This window comes from Podarcis erhardii (assembly GCF_964252035.2).
Source record: "Podarcis erhardii genome assembly, chromosome: 17".
NCBI lineage: Eukaryota > Metazoa > Chordata > Lepidosauria > Squamata > Lacertidae > Podarcis > Podarcis erhardii.
Window position 1 is genome coordinate 24360741 of NC_138515.1, and position 18152 is coordinate 24378892.

Here is an 18152-nt window from a genome sequence, read left to right on the forward strand (position 1 = left end):
GGAAAACTCTTTAACTCAGTGGGCTTCATGGTACTCTCCAGATGTTGCTAGACTACAACTCCCATCCTCCCTGACCACTGGCCACATGTAGGTTGGGGCTGATGGGAGTTGTAGTCCAACAACATCTGGAGGGTACCACATTGGCTACCCCTGCATCAGGCTTTCTTCTGAGTGATTTTTCACGCTGCAGCTGAGAAATGAGAATAAATGTTTGCCATATCATACCAAAGGGCAGAGGAGCAGGTAGAAAAAAACAGAGGTTTTGTCATACTGGAAAGCTGTCAGGAACTGGTGCCAAAGAGAAATTGGCTTTGAAATGAAGAAGGGGAGGTGGGAGGGGAGGAAAGGACACGTCAGGGCTTTGAGGAAGAGGTGGAAGAAATGAAAGAAGGGGGTGTAATCAAGTGGCAATGTTTAATTGACTTAGGGCTTATTGGCACACCAAGTCCCTGCTGCGCCTGTATCTCCTCAGCTGCCAAAGGGAATGTGCATCTGGACGCCACTAACGAGAAATCTCCTGGGGGTGGGGAAGGAGAAAGAACACCAAACATAAATCTAAAATGTGCAAACATATCCTTACCCTCTCTTGTTTGAAATCTACAAAAGCACCATCTGCATATTTTTGCTTGCTCAGAAGCTGCTTCCTCCTCTCTTGACGTTTGGCACGCTTCTGGAATTCCTCGTTGTGGCTGTTCAAGTGCGAGGTCAGCTCCGCCATGCTATGCAGCTTGCTGTCGCAGTGCCGGCACTGGAAGATGGGGTTCTGGAAACGGGGACCGCTCCCCAGTATGGCAAAGTCTCTCTTCAGGTCCTTGCTGTGGTGGTCGGTGTAATGCAAGCACAGCAGCTCGGCCGTGCTGAAGGAGAGCTTGAAGCACTTGACGCAGCGGAAAGGGAGCCACTCCATTTCGGGAGCCTCCACCTCCACTTCTGGCTTCTCCAACTCGTTCCTCTCCTCCGGCAGAGCCTGCGGCCTCTCGTACTCATCCGCGTACACGGCGGTGAAGTAGCCCCCCAGCTTGCTGGCATGCTGCTTCTTGGGGAACACGCCTGGGTGTCGCTTCATGTAGTGCGAGACGATTCCCTTTTTACTGAAGGACTGAAAGGAGCAGAGAGAGCACTTCTTCTTCTCCACTGCCCTCCTCAGCTCCTCGCTTAGCTGGGGGGAATCTTCTTTCGGGGGCGACGGGATGATCACTTTGTTGGGCTTGTCGCTGACAGTCCTCGAAGCAGCTAAGCAGTGGGTATAGTAGGCGTCGATGTCGTGGCGCTTCTGGTAATGCGCAGCCAAGCCTTTACGGATAGGGTTCGTGTAGGAGCACAAGGCGCATTTGAAGAGGTTGTTCTTCCCTTCTGGCTGGGCCCGGACGTTGTTGTGTTTTATCCGGTAGTGCCTAGCGATCCCTTTCCTGGTGGAGCAAAAATACTTACAGAGCTGGCACCGGAACACCGTGTGGGACACCAGATGGGAACTCGAGAAGTGCGAAGGAGGCACCGAATCGTCTCCAATGATCTCCTCCGGAGAGATTTCTGGAGAGGGCTTAATCTCGGCGACGACTTCAGGCTCCACAGAGGCCGGCAGCTTAGGAGGAGACTGTGCAAACACATCAAATTCAGGCTGGTTGTGGTATTTCTCGTAATGGATTTTGAGCTTCTCTAACGTGCCGTGCGTGTAAGGGCACAATTTACACCTGTAAGCACCGTATCCTTGCTTGAAAATTCTGCTGGTCTCCTCCACCTCATTCTGGTTCATGTCATTTGGCTGCTCCACATCGTGCACAAAATCTTCCGCAGTGACCTTCACCAGGGGGTGCCTTTTCTGGTAGTGTGTGAGAACACCGTGAATGCGTGTATTAATGTACGGGCAATGCCTACATTTGTACACAGCTCCTGGGTTAATATCTATGTCTTGTGCAAAATCTGCAGCTTTAACTTTCATACCAGGGTGCTTTTTGCCATAGTGGGTCAGAAGTCCATGCAAATTGTTGTACTCTGACTGGCACACTGTGCACTGGTATGGCGTTGATGAGATCGCAGGGTTTGCAGAGGTGAGCTGGATAGCTTTGTCCTGGACCAGGTTTGTATCCTCTGCATATTCTGCATCCTGGTCCACGTGTGGCGCTGCCATCTGGCCCTCTGAATTGACCCTGGCTCCAGCATCGTTGGATGTTGGGATGGCTTTATCGGCTGCATCTTTCTCCTTGATAATATCTAGTAATACAGATTCATCTCCATTCATAGCCCAGGGATGAAAAGCTTGGTAGTGATTAGTAATGTCCCAAATGGAAGATGCTTCAAAAATGCAGTCTCTGCATTTATACGTTTTCATCTCTGATGGGATCAGTAAGGCTGGAGGCGAAGGATCTGGCCCTGCCCAGAGCTTGGTCGCCATATACGTATAGTCAACATAATGCTCAGGATGTCGCCTTTGGTAATGCACAAGCAAGCCGCTGGGTTCGGCGTGAGAATAGATGCACCACTCACAATGATACCCAGCTTCTATTAAGCCATCCAAAAACGCCCATCGCAAAATAGAGGTGACGGTGGCCTTCAAGCTCGGGTGGTCCTTTTTAATGTGCTTCCTAAGTGCGTAGAAATAAGGAGAGGTGTAAGAACACTGCCTGCACTTGAGAGCTCTCAGCTTAGCCTTCTCTCGCTCGGCGTTGGAAGCGGGAGTCTGCATGCCGCCGGGGGAGTTTTTCTGGCCACGATCACAAAGGCTCCTGATTGTGGCTGTGTGCTGCCTAATTACATCTGCATTGGCTTTGAAATCGCGGTGCTTCTTTTGGTAATGTATGAGCACGCCTTTCACAGTCCGGTTTCCATAATCACAGTGCTGGCAGAAGAACATCTCATTCTCCAAGGCGGCACTCTCAGAGTTGCCCCGGTTAAGCTGTTGCATAGATGCTGGTGGTCTGGGAACACCAGGAGGGATCTCTCCAGATCTCATCATTGCTGCAGTGGGAGGTGCCTGCCTAATGTATTTTGCAGTCACTTTTATTTCTGGGTGCCTCTTCTGGTAATGCACAAGCACGCCAACCACTGAGCGGTTGCTGTAAGAGCAATGTTTGCAGTAGTAAAGCTCGGTCGTAAGGTCTGGAGGTGGTGGAGGTGGCAGTTGTGAAGCCATATTGGACATTTTGGGGGAGATGGGCGATCCCAATTCATAAGCCATCTGAGCCAGGGCAGAGCCCCTCTCAACAGACACGACACGCATCGTCTTCTGAATCCTGAAGTACGAAGCTTTCTCTTCAGGGTGTTTCTTCTGGTAATGAACTAAGACAGAATGCATGTTGGGACTTGCAAATGAGCAGACGTCACAATCATAAACCACAACGCTGTTTACTGACGACTCCTTCTGGCTTTCAGATTCTGGGCTATTACTCTTCGGAGAATTCTTGTTAAAAGCAGCAGGTATGCCAGTCCCACGGGCGACGGGAGCTGGAGAGGCCAGGCTTTTCGGAGCGGAGTTCAAGATCTCTCTGAGAGTCTGCGACTCTGAACTTAAGCCCTCTTGCTGTTCAACCACATAGCTGGAGAATATCATTGCATTGTTAATTTTAACTGTTGGGTGCATTCTTTGGTAATGTGGCATCAGGCTCCTAACATTCGGGCTGGTGTAAGAGCAGAAACGGCAGCGGTAGATCAAATCGGAATGATCAAAATTTAGTACATTCATGGCTTCAGGGTGGTGCTCCCCATAGTGCTGCTGCAGGTCTTCAAAGTTTGTATAATCAATGTAACATTCGAGGCACCTGTACACCGCACTGTGATCGTTGGGATCCAGGATATACCTAAAGCTGAATTTAATGTATGGATGCATCCGTTGATAATGAGTGCTAACACTCCTGGCGGATTTGTTGCTGAAGTCACAGTGTTTACAATAGTAAAGCCTTCCGGAGTCACCATAATCAGAATTTTCATTGTTTTGGTCAGATCCATATATACTGGACTGGCTGCCCAAAGCAGATGAATTCAGACCTTGGTCTTTCAAGCCAATTGAAGAACAGTAATAGTCCTCTTCATCCTCAGATATAGTTAGCTCAATTTCTGCCCCATTGGTGGAATTGTAATCATGACCAATGCTCCTGTAGTTGGGCTCTTTCTGAGACTCGATGGTATCCCTTCCCCACATTTGCTGGGAAGCAAATGTTGCAATTTCCATCAGCGGCTCTCCTTGTTCTTCTTCCTTGTCCAGCTCAACTTCTATCTCCACTTCATTGTCGTCTTCTTCTTCCTCCTCCTCCTCTACGTTAATCACTGCATCTTCCTGTTGCTTGTTTTGACTGATTTTGCTTTGCAAATTGCTAGCTATCTCATCAATCCTAGTTCTCTTCTTCACTGGTGAAAGATCGAGGGGAAAGTCACTGGACATCTTCCGAGAGGCTTTAGCTACGAAGTTGTTTTTAGAAGACAGCCCAAGAATTGAGGTCTGACTTTTCTTCACGGTGCTGGGAGAGGCGTGAGCATCAGGCTCACTGTCTTGTGGAGTATTTGAGGATGGGCCGTCGTATTTTGGCAAGTTGTCGCAAAACGAGTGCTTGTGTTGCTGATGAACCCGGAGACCTTTCAAAGTAGTTGTGGAATAATTGCACATGGTACACTTGTATGGATGCTGCGAGTTGGACTGCGGAGACTGTTGCTGCTGCTGCCCCATGGAATCCATTAACCCGCCGGACTTCCTGCCATTTATATTGCCTCCTTCGTAGGATACTGTGCTTTCATTTAGCGAAGAAGCTATGCTTTCTGTTTGAGAATTCACTGCATCCCAGTCGGACGCTGCACCGGTGTGACACTGTTTATGAGCTCCGAGTTTGAACGAGCTCTTGCAAGTAAATGGACATTCATCACATTTGTATACAGCTGTCTTTCCAGACAGATGGATGTTTTCAATATGGCGGGAAATGCTCCGCCGATGCATGGTAAGGAAAGGGCAGAAGGGGCACTGGAATCTGTTCATAAACCTCCTAAAGGGGATCCCCTTTGTTTCCAGTAACTTGTGGCCCTCAGACCCCATCAGTTGCTCTGCAGTTAGCCCTGAGGTTTGGTGATCCATGGAGTTCAACCCATTTTCACTATCTAGTTCGTTTAGCTCATCGTCAGAACTGGAGTCATTGAGCATACTGTTTGTATCCATATCGGCGGAAGAATTTGCCATGTCGGCCATCGCGTAGCGAGACCTGTCCGACAAATTAACAATGCCAGAGTTGTGAGGTGCTTTGTGTTTCATGTGAGGGTAGGAAACAGAAGAAAACTTTGAAGAAGTAGAAGTGTTGGACCTGACAAGAGAATTGTTCATAGAGCCTCTGTAGTTTGGGAGGTTTGCGTTCGGCATTTCCCGCCCAGAGGCATTCATAGGGATGTAGTTGGTGTTTGGAGTGGGGCTTGGTGGACCCTTGCTTGATACGTCTGGCATGTTGGTCCCGTCCTGTTGCTGCCTCAGGCTTGACAGTATTTTCACCATGCTGCGATGTTTTTTCATCATATGGTCGCACCAGCGTTCCCTTCGGGGCGTCTGGTAGCTACACCATTCGCAGCAGAAGTTCCCTCTCGACTTAGTCAAAGGCTTGACCATAGACTCCAAAATACTGCGTTCTACAACTTCGGCTGGGAGTTCCTTGCAAGAGTCCTGTACTGGCACAGATGTCGATGCCGATTCAGATATAGCAGCTGAAGCGGCGGGAGGGGTGGAGCTCTCCTTCAGGCTGTTTTTGTGGTACATCTTCTGGTGCTTAATAATCCTCGCACGCCTCGGAGATTTGTAGGTGCAGAACTGGCAAGAAAAAACCTTACCAAAGCCCTCGTGCATCATAATGTTGTAATTTAAGGAGCTAGTACCGGGCGATCCAGCTGGAGATCCTCCCGCCTGAGCGCCATGCACTTTCCGCGTATGCTCTATGAGTAGGTTTTTGGATCTGAAATAACGCACACAGAATTTGCACTGGAAAAACTTGCTCGCTGGCTTGGAGAGCATATGCTGGCCATAATAACTCTGGCTATGGCTGTAATAATTTCCAGTCCCCAGCTGAGCTGCATTTTGTCCTAAAAAAGAGAGAGAATAAAACATTGTTTTAGAAATCCTTGAATTTGATATTGAACTTTTTATCTGTGTTTTAAATAGTTCAGGTAGGTAGGTAGGTAGATGATAGAGATAGATAGATAAGATAGATAGATAGATAGATAGATAGATAGATAGATAGATGATAGATACTGTAGATAGATAGTTTTAATTCTATTAATGTTTAACTGTTCTTTTAAAAATAATTTCCCCAACATGCTTTTAGCTATTCTTATTTTATCCCTAAACTGCCTTGAGCCTCTGTTAGAGAACAAAGGCAGGACAGAAATAAAACAACAACAACAACAATTGTTTAATTAAAAAATATGTGATCATGGTATCTCCCCTGCCAGGTAAGTATGGAGGGGTAAAAGATTTGGATTATCATAAAGATGCAGGAGGAAATTATTAACAATAGGACCCACAAAGGGGAGGAGGGAAGTCCAGGAGATTCCTTGGAATCTTGTTTTTATGTTATATGTTGGATATTTGACTGTAAAATTTTAATCTGAAAAACCAAATACATAATTTATTTATTTTTAAAATGTGAACCACAATTATTTACATGATTTACAAGCCCGAGGACAATGGCAAAACAGCTGAACTAACGTTTTTTTTAAAAAATAAAGTCTGCATTTATCCGTGAGTACAGTGGTACCTCGGGTTAAGTACTTAATTCGTTCCGGAGGTCCGTACTTAACCTGAAACTGTTCTTAACCTGAAGCACCACTTTAGCTAATGGGGCCTCCTGCTGCCGCTGCGCTGCGGCCGCACAATTTCTGTTCTCATCCTGAAGCAAAGTTCTTAACCTGAAGCACTATTTCTAGGTCAGCGGAGTGTGTAACCTGAAGCGTATGTAACCCGCGGTACCACTGTACTGAGTTCATAGCATAGATACTTCCTATGATATGATGAAATGTCATTTTTGCTTACAAGTTCTCTCATAGGGAAGTGTCAGTGATTAAACACGTAAGTAGATGGGAGATGTGAACTGCAATGGTAGAAGAGGAGAAAGACTGATGCCCTGTGGGCAAGACTAGATCCGAGGGGTTTAAGCTACAGCAGGGCAGGTTTCAGTTGAATGTCAGCAAAGCATCTTGATAGCAGGAACAGCTCAACAATGGAACCAGTTACCCAGAGGGGAGAAGTAAGCTCTCGCTCACGAGAGGTCTTCAAGATGGACAACCATGTTAGGAAGGCTCTGGATTCACGGAGTAGAGAGTTTGACTAGATGTCCTCGAAGCACCCCTTCTAAACTCTTATCATTCTGTTACTCTACTATTAAGCTTTTTAAAAAATATAGTTCACATAATTCCAAATGATTTTTAAAAAAATGCATTAAAACAATGATGGGATGAAACGCCAGTCGAATTTCGATGCCACGCATAACTATTTTAAAAACATGTATTTTTAATGTTGTATTTTAAATTGTTGCACTGCACCCTGGGACCTTAGGTTAAAAAGCAGGTTGTTATTAACTATTACCATTACATACAGCTAAGTAGACCTAGTTGCAAAAAATTGCTACGGAAGCAGTTCTGTCAATACTCTATTAATGCCACTCTTGGAATGTGTGTCCATTATTAGCTTCACTGGTATGCATGTGAATTATTACATGCAAATACAATTACATTTCTAGGAATTAGTGTTGTAGTTCCTGAATGCATCTTATGAGCGGAATATAATACTAAAAGCCGTGTTTGCCAGGGGATAAATGCTGCACACAAGGCCCTAAGCAAAACGTGGCAACACCAGGACTCCTCATTTTGCCTGTGAGGTCATTTTTCTGGAGCCGTACGCACCTGCCCCACATGTGACATCAGGGAGAGCTGTGGCTGCAAAAAGCAGAATTAAACCCCCTGTACATCATCTGATGCACAGGGAGTTCATTCCTACATTGTGCAGTACCTCTCCCCACCTGGTAGGCAATCTTTTCAAAGTTGGGTGGGGCTACTCACCTATCAATCACCTGGCATCAAATAATGGACCAATAGGTGTCTACTTGTCAAAGTTGGCCCCCCAGGACAGAGGGAGATAAAGATCTAGCTGATCAAGGCAGATCAAAAATTTCCCACACCTGACTTTTTTTTCTTTTTAACCTTTGATCAGGAGTTGGAACTAACATGTGATGGGCCCAATTATGTCTACTTAATTAACACTTGTGGTATAGGTAAAGGACCCCTAGACAGTTAAGTCCAGTCAAAGGCGACTATGAGGTGCGGCACTCATCTCGCTTTCAGGCCAAGGGAGCCCGTGTTTGTCCACAGACAGCTTTCCAGGTCATGTGACCAGCATGACATCTGCTTCTGGTGCAACGGAACACAGTGACAGAAACCAGAGCGCAAGGAAACACCGTTTACCTTCCTGCCACAGCAGTACCTATTTATCTACTTGCACTGGCATGCTTTCAAACTGCTAGGTTGGGAAGAGCCAGGACAGAGCAACGGGAGCTCACCCCGTCACGGGGATTCGAACCGCCGACCTTCTGACTGGCAAGCCTAAGAGGTTCAGTGATTTAGATCACAGCACCACCCACATCCCTTGTATCCCCTGTAGTAGCATGCAGTTGCTACAATTTTTTATAGGCTATTGCAATAAAATCAACATAGGTTTGTGATGGAATCCCAACACTCAACTGCAAAACATGGCCGCTTCCCGTTGAATATGAACGCCATAGGTGCCAGTCCACTTATAAAGCAATTTCTGTTCTCATTTATAAGCTGTCACAGCACACAAACGTGGACAACAGGACCACAATCTGAGGATGCTCCAATGAAATAAAAATCTTAAAACGACATTTCAATAAAGGACTTTAGAAAGGTACACTTTTTTTACCTGCTATCTCATCCGTAATTCCAAATTCATCTTTTACAGAAGAATATTCCACCTCAGCCTGGTCATTGCTATTCATAGAGCTAAACCTTGACTGGCTAGGAGTTTCCTCAGCGACATCTGTGGGTTGCAAAAACGCCGTGTGAACATCCTGAATGTGAGCTTTAAGATCTTCGTAGGATGGCGCTCGAAAGTCACAGCCATCACACTGCAGCACCTCCATAGTCCTTATTGGTAAGTTTTACATCAGGAAAGCCTGAAAAAAGAAGAAGTAGAAGAAGCAAATTGTCAGAGACATCTTTTGTCCATAAATAAGAAGCATACAGTTTACTGATTTATTTTATTTTATTTTTTAAAGTTTCAGTAACAGAGTTTTAGTTATGAGCAAATATAAGGAAATGATACCCCCAAAAGATGCATTTTTTACAAAAATGAACGAACAAAAACTAGCAGGAGATTATTTCCCGAATCTCAGAAGTGCTTCTAGAAACAATCAGATATGACTCAGATCTACTTTGTGCCTAGGGCTTGCCCAGTTGGCTTTTTCCCACCCACCTGATTCAACTCTTACCTGCTACTAACATCTCTAACAATGAACAAGGAAGCATGTGGTGGAGAGTCATAAACAATAAAATGCAGTGCACCTGTAGTTAGGGGGCAAAGGAGTTTTCTGACACTGCCCTAAAAGCTGAACACTATTTACTTATTGTGTTTTATCCCACACTTGCGCCATTTAGCTCAAGTCGGATACATGGTGTGCCTCATCCAGTACCTCCTTCTTTTAATCCTTCTCAATAAGGATTAAAAGAAGGTTAGAGACTAAGAGGACATGACTAGCCTAAGTAAGGCGAGTTGGGATCACTCAACACCATAGCCTAGATATCTGTATTGGGGCCAAATACTTTTAACTAGTGATCTCCCATTTTTTGCAACCTTTTTACTTTTAGTACTACAGGCTTGCCTGTGCCAAACTTTGGTTATAGCACGAACACAAGAGGCTGCCAGGAGATTGTGTCAACTTGGTCAGTTTTCTTTCTGCACAATGCTGATCTAAGCAATGGCTTGGCTTAGCACGCAATCCAAACCTCTCTCCAGATTAACTATGACCTGTAACCAGAGTTTGCCCTTGGTAGTATGTTCATGATTTCAGGAGTAAACTTTGGTCTTTCAAATTTGGTCTTTCACATTTCAGTTGTACTGATTCTTTAAAAATCTCAATAATAATAATAATAATAATAATAATAATTTATTTTACTGAGTTTGCTGAGAGAATATAGCACCTAGTCCTTCTTCCGGGAAGTAAAATGAGTATCTCCACAGCATGAAAGGAAATAATTATTTTTCCCCAGTGTCTGCATTTCACTATATGAAGCAGTAAACCAGTACTACTCAGAGGTAAGGATGTCACTTCAGTAGATGACCTGCTAAATCTATTGTTTCTATAATTTGTGGGGGAGCTGCCAAACAGGTTGAAAATGAGCAGCTTCCTAAATTGTAGATAAAAGGTAGGCTTTTTTTTTTTAAAAAAAAAAAAGAAAATAATTTAAGAGGTAATGTCAGCCCAGCATGGCATGTACCTAGCAGCAACTATTATCTTAATCAATGGATGGCTTTTTTGACAGTCTCCTCACATACTCCTACAGGTCACATTCAGGCAAGGAGCTCCAGAAGCCCAAGAGATCTAACAGCAGCCAAAATATGCCCTGATGGAAATTCCATTCTCTTATGGCAGGGCGATATAAAGTTACTTCTGCAGAACATTCAAATCCGCTTTGGACACAAGAGAGCACAAAAGGCACATCTCCCCTGGCAGAGCTTTCCAACGCTGTGATGTGTTGGGAACAACCCACCCCCCTTCTCCTTCCTTGAGCCGAAAGAATGAAGGTTGGTCGTTTCTCAGCTTAACAAAGTTAGCGGCGACGGAGATCCTCAACCTTTTATGTGCAAGCCCTGGACCCAAGAAGGTTGTGAAAGAGGTTTGCTATCTGCTCTGGATCAAATTACAGCCGGGAGCAGCAGGGAGGCCCCACCCCACAAAGTCTCCCTCCTCCAGCACAGTCCATTAGACCTGAAAACAATTCCACCCCTCCTTTCTCTCTCCATGGTGCAAGCAGACAAGTCTTGAATTCGGAATGCTCCAAAGAAAGGAGAAGATGGAAAGTCGCAGTAGACAAAAGCGGGGTGGGATTCACCCCCCAGTTTCCACTGCCCATGCTCCTGACCTCCTCCCCACTCACCCCAGCCACCCAGTAAGAGCCCTTTCAGCCTGAGCCAAGCAAGCCACAGTTCTGCTGAATGTGTGTTTATCACACTTCCAAGAGATATGAGCTTCTGCGTCACTGAAGCTTTAAGACTCACTAAGCTGCCCTAGTCCTCTGAGCTTTAGGAGAGAGGGAGAGAGCGAATGTGTGTGTTTGTGTGCAGCCATTTTAGCTCAGACAAGTCATGTACTCAGAGAGAGAGATAGGCTCACAGCTTCTAGTCAGCTTGCAACATGGCTCCACATATCTCAGCCTCTTCTCCAGCGTGCAAGATCCTTTCTCCATACCAACCAACCACCCTCCTTCTTCCCTCTCATTCCCCAAGATGCTTTTGTTTTTGATTTTTGGGAGGGGACCAGCCTCTTCAGAGACGAGGAAGGACTTATCTTCTTTTGGACTACACAGAGATGCCTGAAGACCACCGTGGCTTGTCATAGACACCAGCATCTCTCCCTGACACAGCCATGGGCAACAACAAGAATAAAGATCTCCAAAGACTCCTTTTGTCTTCCACACACACAAAAAACACACAAAAATTTTTTTTAAAAAACCCACATCCCAGCAATGACGACAGGAAGGAAAAAGGGTTTTGGCCAAATTGTCCCACAGGCTTGAATGAAGGCGCAGAAGGGTGACCTTTTCCTGAGAGCGAGAGAAACAAATAAGGAAGGATGGAGAGAAAAGAGAGAGGGAGGGGACAGGAATGGAGAAGAGGGAAAAGGAGGGGAAGAGGCGGAGGGAGGGGAGAGCCCTTCAGAAAGCCTCGGCCTCTTGGGAGCCGTTCTCCTATGCACAGAAGACATACCATCTGACACGGGCTGCCAGATTCCAAAGTCTAATGACCTTTGTTAATCACCAGCCAAGCTGTCTGCCTCAGCAAGCCTTGCCAATAGGCACACCCTTCAACACAAAGGCTGGAGCTATTCCTTTTGGAGAGAGGTTCTCTGAAAGCTCCATTGTGCAGGAGAGGGGGAAACGGAGGGGAAAGAGAAAGGGCGAGGGCCAGCGGTTGGGATCTCTTCCTTTCAATACGGTTGAGGAACAACAGGGACAAAAGTGGCCTTCCTCTACTGTTCCTCCTCAGTTTGGAAAGTTCTCAGATGGGGCTTAGGAAACAACAGAAGGTGGAGGAATTTAAACATCTTCCTCCACAAGGTAAAAACTCAGGTCTTTTGCATACTCTCCCAACATTTCTCCGATGACAATAGGGATGTGCTATTCCATCATCATCATCATCGTTTTCTTATTTATTCCCCGCCCACCTGCCTTGGTTGCACCAGCCATCATATTATTATTTTTATGACAAAGTAATAATCATAAATAAGTAAGAATAAAAATGTGCACCTCACCACCGAAACCATTCCATTGCAACTATCCAACCTCCCAAAATAGCCACCATATATAAAAACATAATAAAACAGTAAGCAGTAAAAACAGAAACAAAAAATCCTTCCCAAAAAAACCAGCCTTCAGATGTCTTCGAGTGGTTGTATAGTTCCTTATCTCCTTGGCTCAGGGATCGCATTAACTCCATAACCTCCAACATTTCTCTGATGAAAACAGGGACATCCTAAGAAAAAGTGGGACATTCCAGGATCCAATCAGAAACCGGGATGGCTTCTGTGAATCCAGGACTTGCACTGAGCAAGGAAAACAAGAGAGCTTTTTCATCCGTCAGCTCCTTGACGTTACCTTTCAAGGCCTGCCCATTCATAGACCAAACATCCCACTGATTTCTAGCAGAGCAGATTTTTACAAGCTGATCACCTAGTGCCAATGGGAGATATGCTTGGGAAACAGACCCCGGGGGAAATGAATGGAAGGTGCACAACAGCGCATGGGGGATCTGGAAAGCTGTGCTCGCTCACCACTCCCATTCATCTCAATGGCGCTTGTGGAGGACAAGTTCCTGAAGGACTCGGCCCACTGATGCTTTTTGCTTTGTTAAAAATGGGTTCAAACTTTTAATAATAATAAAAAAAAAGAATTACAAAGGCGAGTAAACTCATGGAAATTGAGGCAACAATTGTTGTCAGGTCCATAGGAGTGACCTTCAGTTTCATATATTCACCCAAACCAGAAGAATCTAAGAAAGAAGTATTTTATTATTTGAGGATTTCTCATCATGGCTCAAACATTTCAAGAGTGGGAGAAATCCCCCCCCCCAAGACCTAACATGGTTTAAGCGATCAAGGAAATCCAACATACGATGTGTGTATTTCTTTGTCTATGGGAGATAAAGAGCAGAGGGACCCATCTGTCAGCCGAAGAATGGAGCTCATTTTCACTGCAGATGTTAATACGCTGTCAAGATGCACATGAAAGAGAGATATATGGAAACAATATCGGCATGTTTGTCCATAATGACAAAGGCAGCAGTTGCAACATTTTCATGGGGGCTATAGCCTGGACTATTCATATTCTGCAGAACAAAAAAGCCCAAACCCAAACCCTCTACCAAGGTTACCCAATTTTTGACTTGCAATCAGAACAAAATAATGCAAATATAACTAAACTGCATGGAAGAGTTTGTTTTCTAAAAGTTATTCTAAAATCTCAGGTTTGCAACCATTTACCACGGAGAAAATATTATGGGAGAATATTTGGTGTAAGTGCAAGGGATACAAAAGCTACCACTTACGTCCAGGGCACTGAAACCTCCATAACCAAAAGTCAGACCCATCACATACCCTATTCTGAGCTTCCAAACCAGTTTTGTTGCAGCCTAAATCAAGAGAACTACAGAACTACTTCCATCTACTGGGGAGACGGGGGCGATGGGAAGAGTTAAACTTGTTTTTATTGAACAGAAGCCCTTCCTATGCCAGATGGCAAGCTTTCTTTAAAAAAAAACACACAAAGCAGTTTCAAAAGCAGGTTGTGGTATAGCATTGGGTTGAGGGGTTCAAAGTGTGTCTGGGGAAAACTAAATTCCAATAGCCTAGCACAACCACAAAGGTAATTCTTTGCATCCTAGTCTTTTTTTTAAAAAAAAAGGTAGATTGTGCATGCTAGCTAGCTACCTAGCTAGTGTGTGTGTGTGTGTGTGTACACACACACACACACACACAGAGAGAGAGAGAGAGAGAGAGAGAGAGAGAGAGAGAGAGAGAGAGAGACCCCTGAAGTCTTTCAAGCTTCAAAGCACATCTCCTTATTAATTTAAAACAGTCCATATGCACACATGATTGCCCACACAGGTTACAAGGCTCCAGGTTCTTTATGGTGGAATAATCACTTCTTTAAAAATATTTTTTTAAAAAAATCAAAAGAGTTCTATATGCACCTTGGAGATTTCCAGAAGACTCGAGTCTCCAAATACATCTCAAAATCAACAGAAGAAGGTCAGTGTGGTGTCAGGGGGACAAATGTGATGTGGCGCGGGGACTGTGATCTCAATCAACCTAATACATACTTGAGATAAACAACCTAATAGAATATCAGCTAAATCATACATGACAGATGGCCATCCAGCCTCCAAGGAAGGAGAGTCCGTCACCTTTCAAGGAAGTCTTTTCCACCATCAAACAGCCCTTACTGTCAGAAATTTCTTCCTGACGTTTAGTCGGAATCTCCTCCTTGTCACTTGAATCTATTGGGTTCAGGTCCTAGCTTCCAGAGGAGGAAGAAACAAGCTTGCTCCATCTGCCATGTGACAATCCTTGAGATATTTGAAGATGGCTATCATACCTCCTTCTCAGTCTCCTCTTTACCAGGCTAAACATACCCAACTCCCTCAACTCTTCTTCATAAGGCTTGGTTTCCACATGCTTTATCATCTTGGTCGCTCTCATCTGCATGCACCAACTTGTCAATATCCTTCTTAAACTGTGGTGCCCAGAAATGGACACATCATTCCAGATGTGGTTTAACCAAGGAAGACTAGAGCAGGACGATTACTTCCCTTAATCAGGACACTATGCTTCTGTTGATGAAGCCTGTTAACATGACTCGTGTTAAGCTTGTGGTCTACCAAGACCCCTAGATCCTTTTCTAAATATAGAACCTTACATTTGTCCCTACTGAAATTATTTTTATTAGTTTTGGCCCAATTCTCCAATCTGTTTAGGTCATCTTAGATCCTGATTCTGTTTTCTACGGCAGGCACGTCAAACAGGTAGATCGCGATCTACCGGTAGATCACTGGCTCCCGTCAAAGAAGCTCAACAACTTTGACCTGAACCCCCCCCCCCAAAGGCTTAGATCACTGCCAGTTTTTAACTCTGTGAGTAGATCTCAGTCTCTTGGTAGTTGGTCACCCCTGTTCTATGGCACTGGCTACTCCTCCCAGTTTGGTGTCACCTGCAAATTCCTTCATCCAAGTCTTGTATACAGATATTGAAAAACAACGGGCCCAGGACAGAACCTTGCAGTACCCCACTTATCACTTTTTTCCAGGATGGCGAGGAACAGTTAGTGAACACTCTTTGGGTTCAGTAAGTCAACCAGCTACAAATCTGCCTAACGGTTACCTCGTCCAGCCCACATTTTACCAGTTTCTCCACAAGAGTATCATGAGGGGCTTTGTCAAAAGCATTACTGAAATCCAGATATACTATGACCACAACATTCCCCTGATCTACCCAGCTTGTAGCTCTATCAAAAAAAGAAATGGGATTCATCTGGCATGACTGGGACTTAGTAATCCCAACATCCTTTTCCAAGTGCTCACAGGCCAACTATTTAATTATCTGTTCTAGGACCTTTCCTGGTACAGAAGGCCTTAGCACTGGTCTAATCTGCTGTCTGTGCTGGAAAGAGGTTCGTCTACCAGAAATAAACCTTCAAACAGCAATGTGATTCAAGAGCCAACTAATTATAGACCCTACAAAACTTTTAAGAGATAGAATCGCAAGTACCAATAGCAACACCATAGGGCATGAATTTTTTTTCCTGCCACAGAAATATTAGTTTAGAACCAAGAAATTCAAGAAACACCAGTATTCGCAACCAAAGAACCTTCTGCTCCAATTTTAAGTGGAGTGTTTTACTTAACCAGCTTCTGTGTCTCTAGGAGTTTAAAATACCACTCCATTATTTTAAAAAACTGTCAAAATTTGTATCACTCATGTTAAGTCTAGCACAGATATAACAGTAGCTTGAAAGCCACCATTTGCCAATCAGAAGCCTGGCATGGAACACATGCTCTCTCCTTCTTCCTTATCTAGCCAACATTGTCACCCGACACATACACCAACGTGACCAAGCTGTCTTACACTGATGCTCTGCAAACCTATGTCCATCCAAAAGCTTCAAATTCTGGTTCACAAGAGAGCAATGGTTAGCACCGATCATAAAGACAGGTGTGCATGCAATTCTAAACCGGCTAAGGCCAAGGAATGGGTTGCTTCAAATCTGCGGGTTTGCAGCAAAAGCAGCATTTGCAATTCCACTGTGTCTCCAGTGTAAATCTCATCGCACATGTATAGAAGCAGTACTTCTTCTTCCTTCCCTTTTGGCTCTTCTTAATCTGCTCAGGGTACACTTTCGGAAAGCGAGAAGATATTTAAGAGGAGATGGAACTTACTCTGACTCCCAGCATATTTACTACAACAGGGATGGAAAATGGCCCTTTGTAGTATTGCTGAGGCGAGAGGGAGGAAGCTGGTGGCAGGATGTGGCTAGTGGAGATAGAAAAGCGGCAAGAGTTGGTGTGGTGACCTGAAAGCCTGAGAGAAGGCTTAGTGTGCCTGGGCCATCTGCCTCTGAGAGTTCTGATGTGGTGATGGACCAGCAGCGAGGGAGGAAGCAGACAGATGCTGAGCCTGTTAAAAGCAGCTTACGAACACAGAAGAAAATACCAAGCTACAATTTGTGGCTTCACAGGACTGGGCTGAAGTTTCCAAATATATAAACAGGTTCATACATCTTGCTACAACAAAAAAGAAGAAGAAGATAGGCAGTAGATATATTTGCACACATCACACCCCAGTGACTTCTCTGGCGATAGCAGATGCAAACTTAGCAATCGCCACATTAATACACTCTTAATTTGACTCTGTGAAGCCAAGTGATGTAGTCAAGCAGGGAGGTCACTGCAATGTTAAGAAGAGATTTTGTGCAACTGGTCAGCTTGCAAAACCCGTCAGCCTTTAAAAGGAAATTCTAAACCGTGCTATCAGAGAACAAGATTTTTTTTTTATCGGGGGTAGTCAACAGAGGGAAGACCTTGGATTCTTAGAAAAGATCGGGATGTCTTCCCCCTGAAATCCCCAAATCCAAGCACACACAAAATGGCAAATAAGACATGGGAACAGAACTGTTCCCAGCTGCAACCTTGCTGCAAACTTTATATAACGCAACATAAGCAATCACTGCCAGTTTGTACGATGCCAGAACATGAAGTTTATTTGTGTAGAATGGTGTAGAAATGGAGATCTACTCATTAGGGCTGGGTGATAATCTGGTTTTCAACACTGTGATACATCACCAGCTAAACATATACTGATGCATCACAATGTCTGAAATGAGGGTGGGGCTATGCAGAGGCTATGGCTGGCTTTACGGTTTTTCCCACATTGTGGTTTTTGCATAGAGCACACACAATGATTTACGATATATTGCCAGGTCAAAAATTATGAAACCGGTATCATGATATAGACTTCAAACCGGTTTTGGGTGATATATTGCCCAGCCCTAGCAGTAGTATTATTGCTGCCCTAGACTCCTTCATAAGGAAAAGTGGAATGTAAACTAAACGAATAAACAAATACATACCGTATTTTTCAGTGTATAAGATGCCCCCATGTATATGACGACCGCTATTTCTTTAGCCCAAAATTAAGAAATAAATTTATTTATATATTTAACTACAACATTCCGTGCATAAGACAATCCCCAATTTTAAACTTAAAAAAATTGGGGGGAAATATAGTCTTATACACTGAAAAATACAGTACATGCATGAAAAACTAAGATTATTATTGTAAAAGCATTTCACAATCATCGTCTCCATCTGAATTTCAGACATTTTGCATGCTATTAGAATTAGGATCAGTTTA

General features: G+C 44.4%; 1 protein-coding gene and 1 long non-coding RNA gene across 6 annotated transcripts in view; one reads left to right on the forward strand and one right to left on the reverse strand.

The window, feature by feature from the left end:
* The window catches only part of LOC309332611, a 311558-nt gene that overhangs the window by 94661 nt on the left and 198745 nt on the right, over positions 1–18152 (forward strand). The gene's annotated exons all lie outside the window — the stretch shown is intronic.
* ZNF462 (zinc finger protein 462) overlaps positions 1–18152 on the reverse strand; it is a 141877-nt gene that overhangs the window by 67553 nt on the left and 56172 nt on the right. For all 5 annotated transcript variants that reach the window (XM_081844690.1, XM_081844688.1, XM_081844686.1 and 2 more), the window contains exons 2-3: positions 8894–9146; positions 581–6042 (exon numbers count right to left, since the gene is read on the reverse strand). In XM_081844690.1, the coding sequence (XP_081700816.1) occupies positions 581–6042; positions 8894–9113 (5682 nt within the window). In that variant the 5' untranslated portion in view covers positions 9114–9146. The remainder of the gene's footprint in view (positions 1–580; positions 6043–8893; positions 9147–18152) is intronic.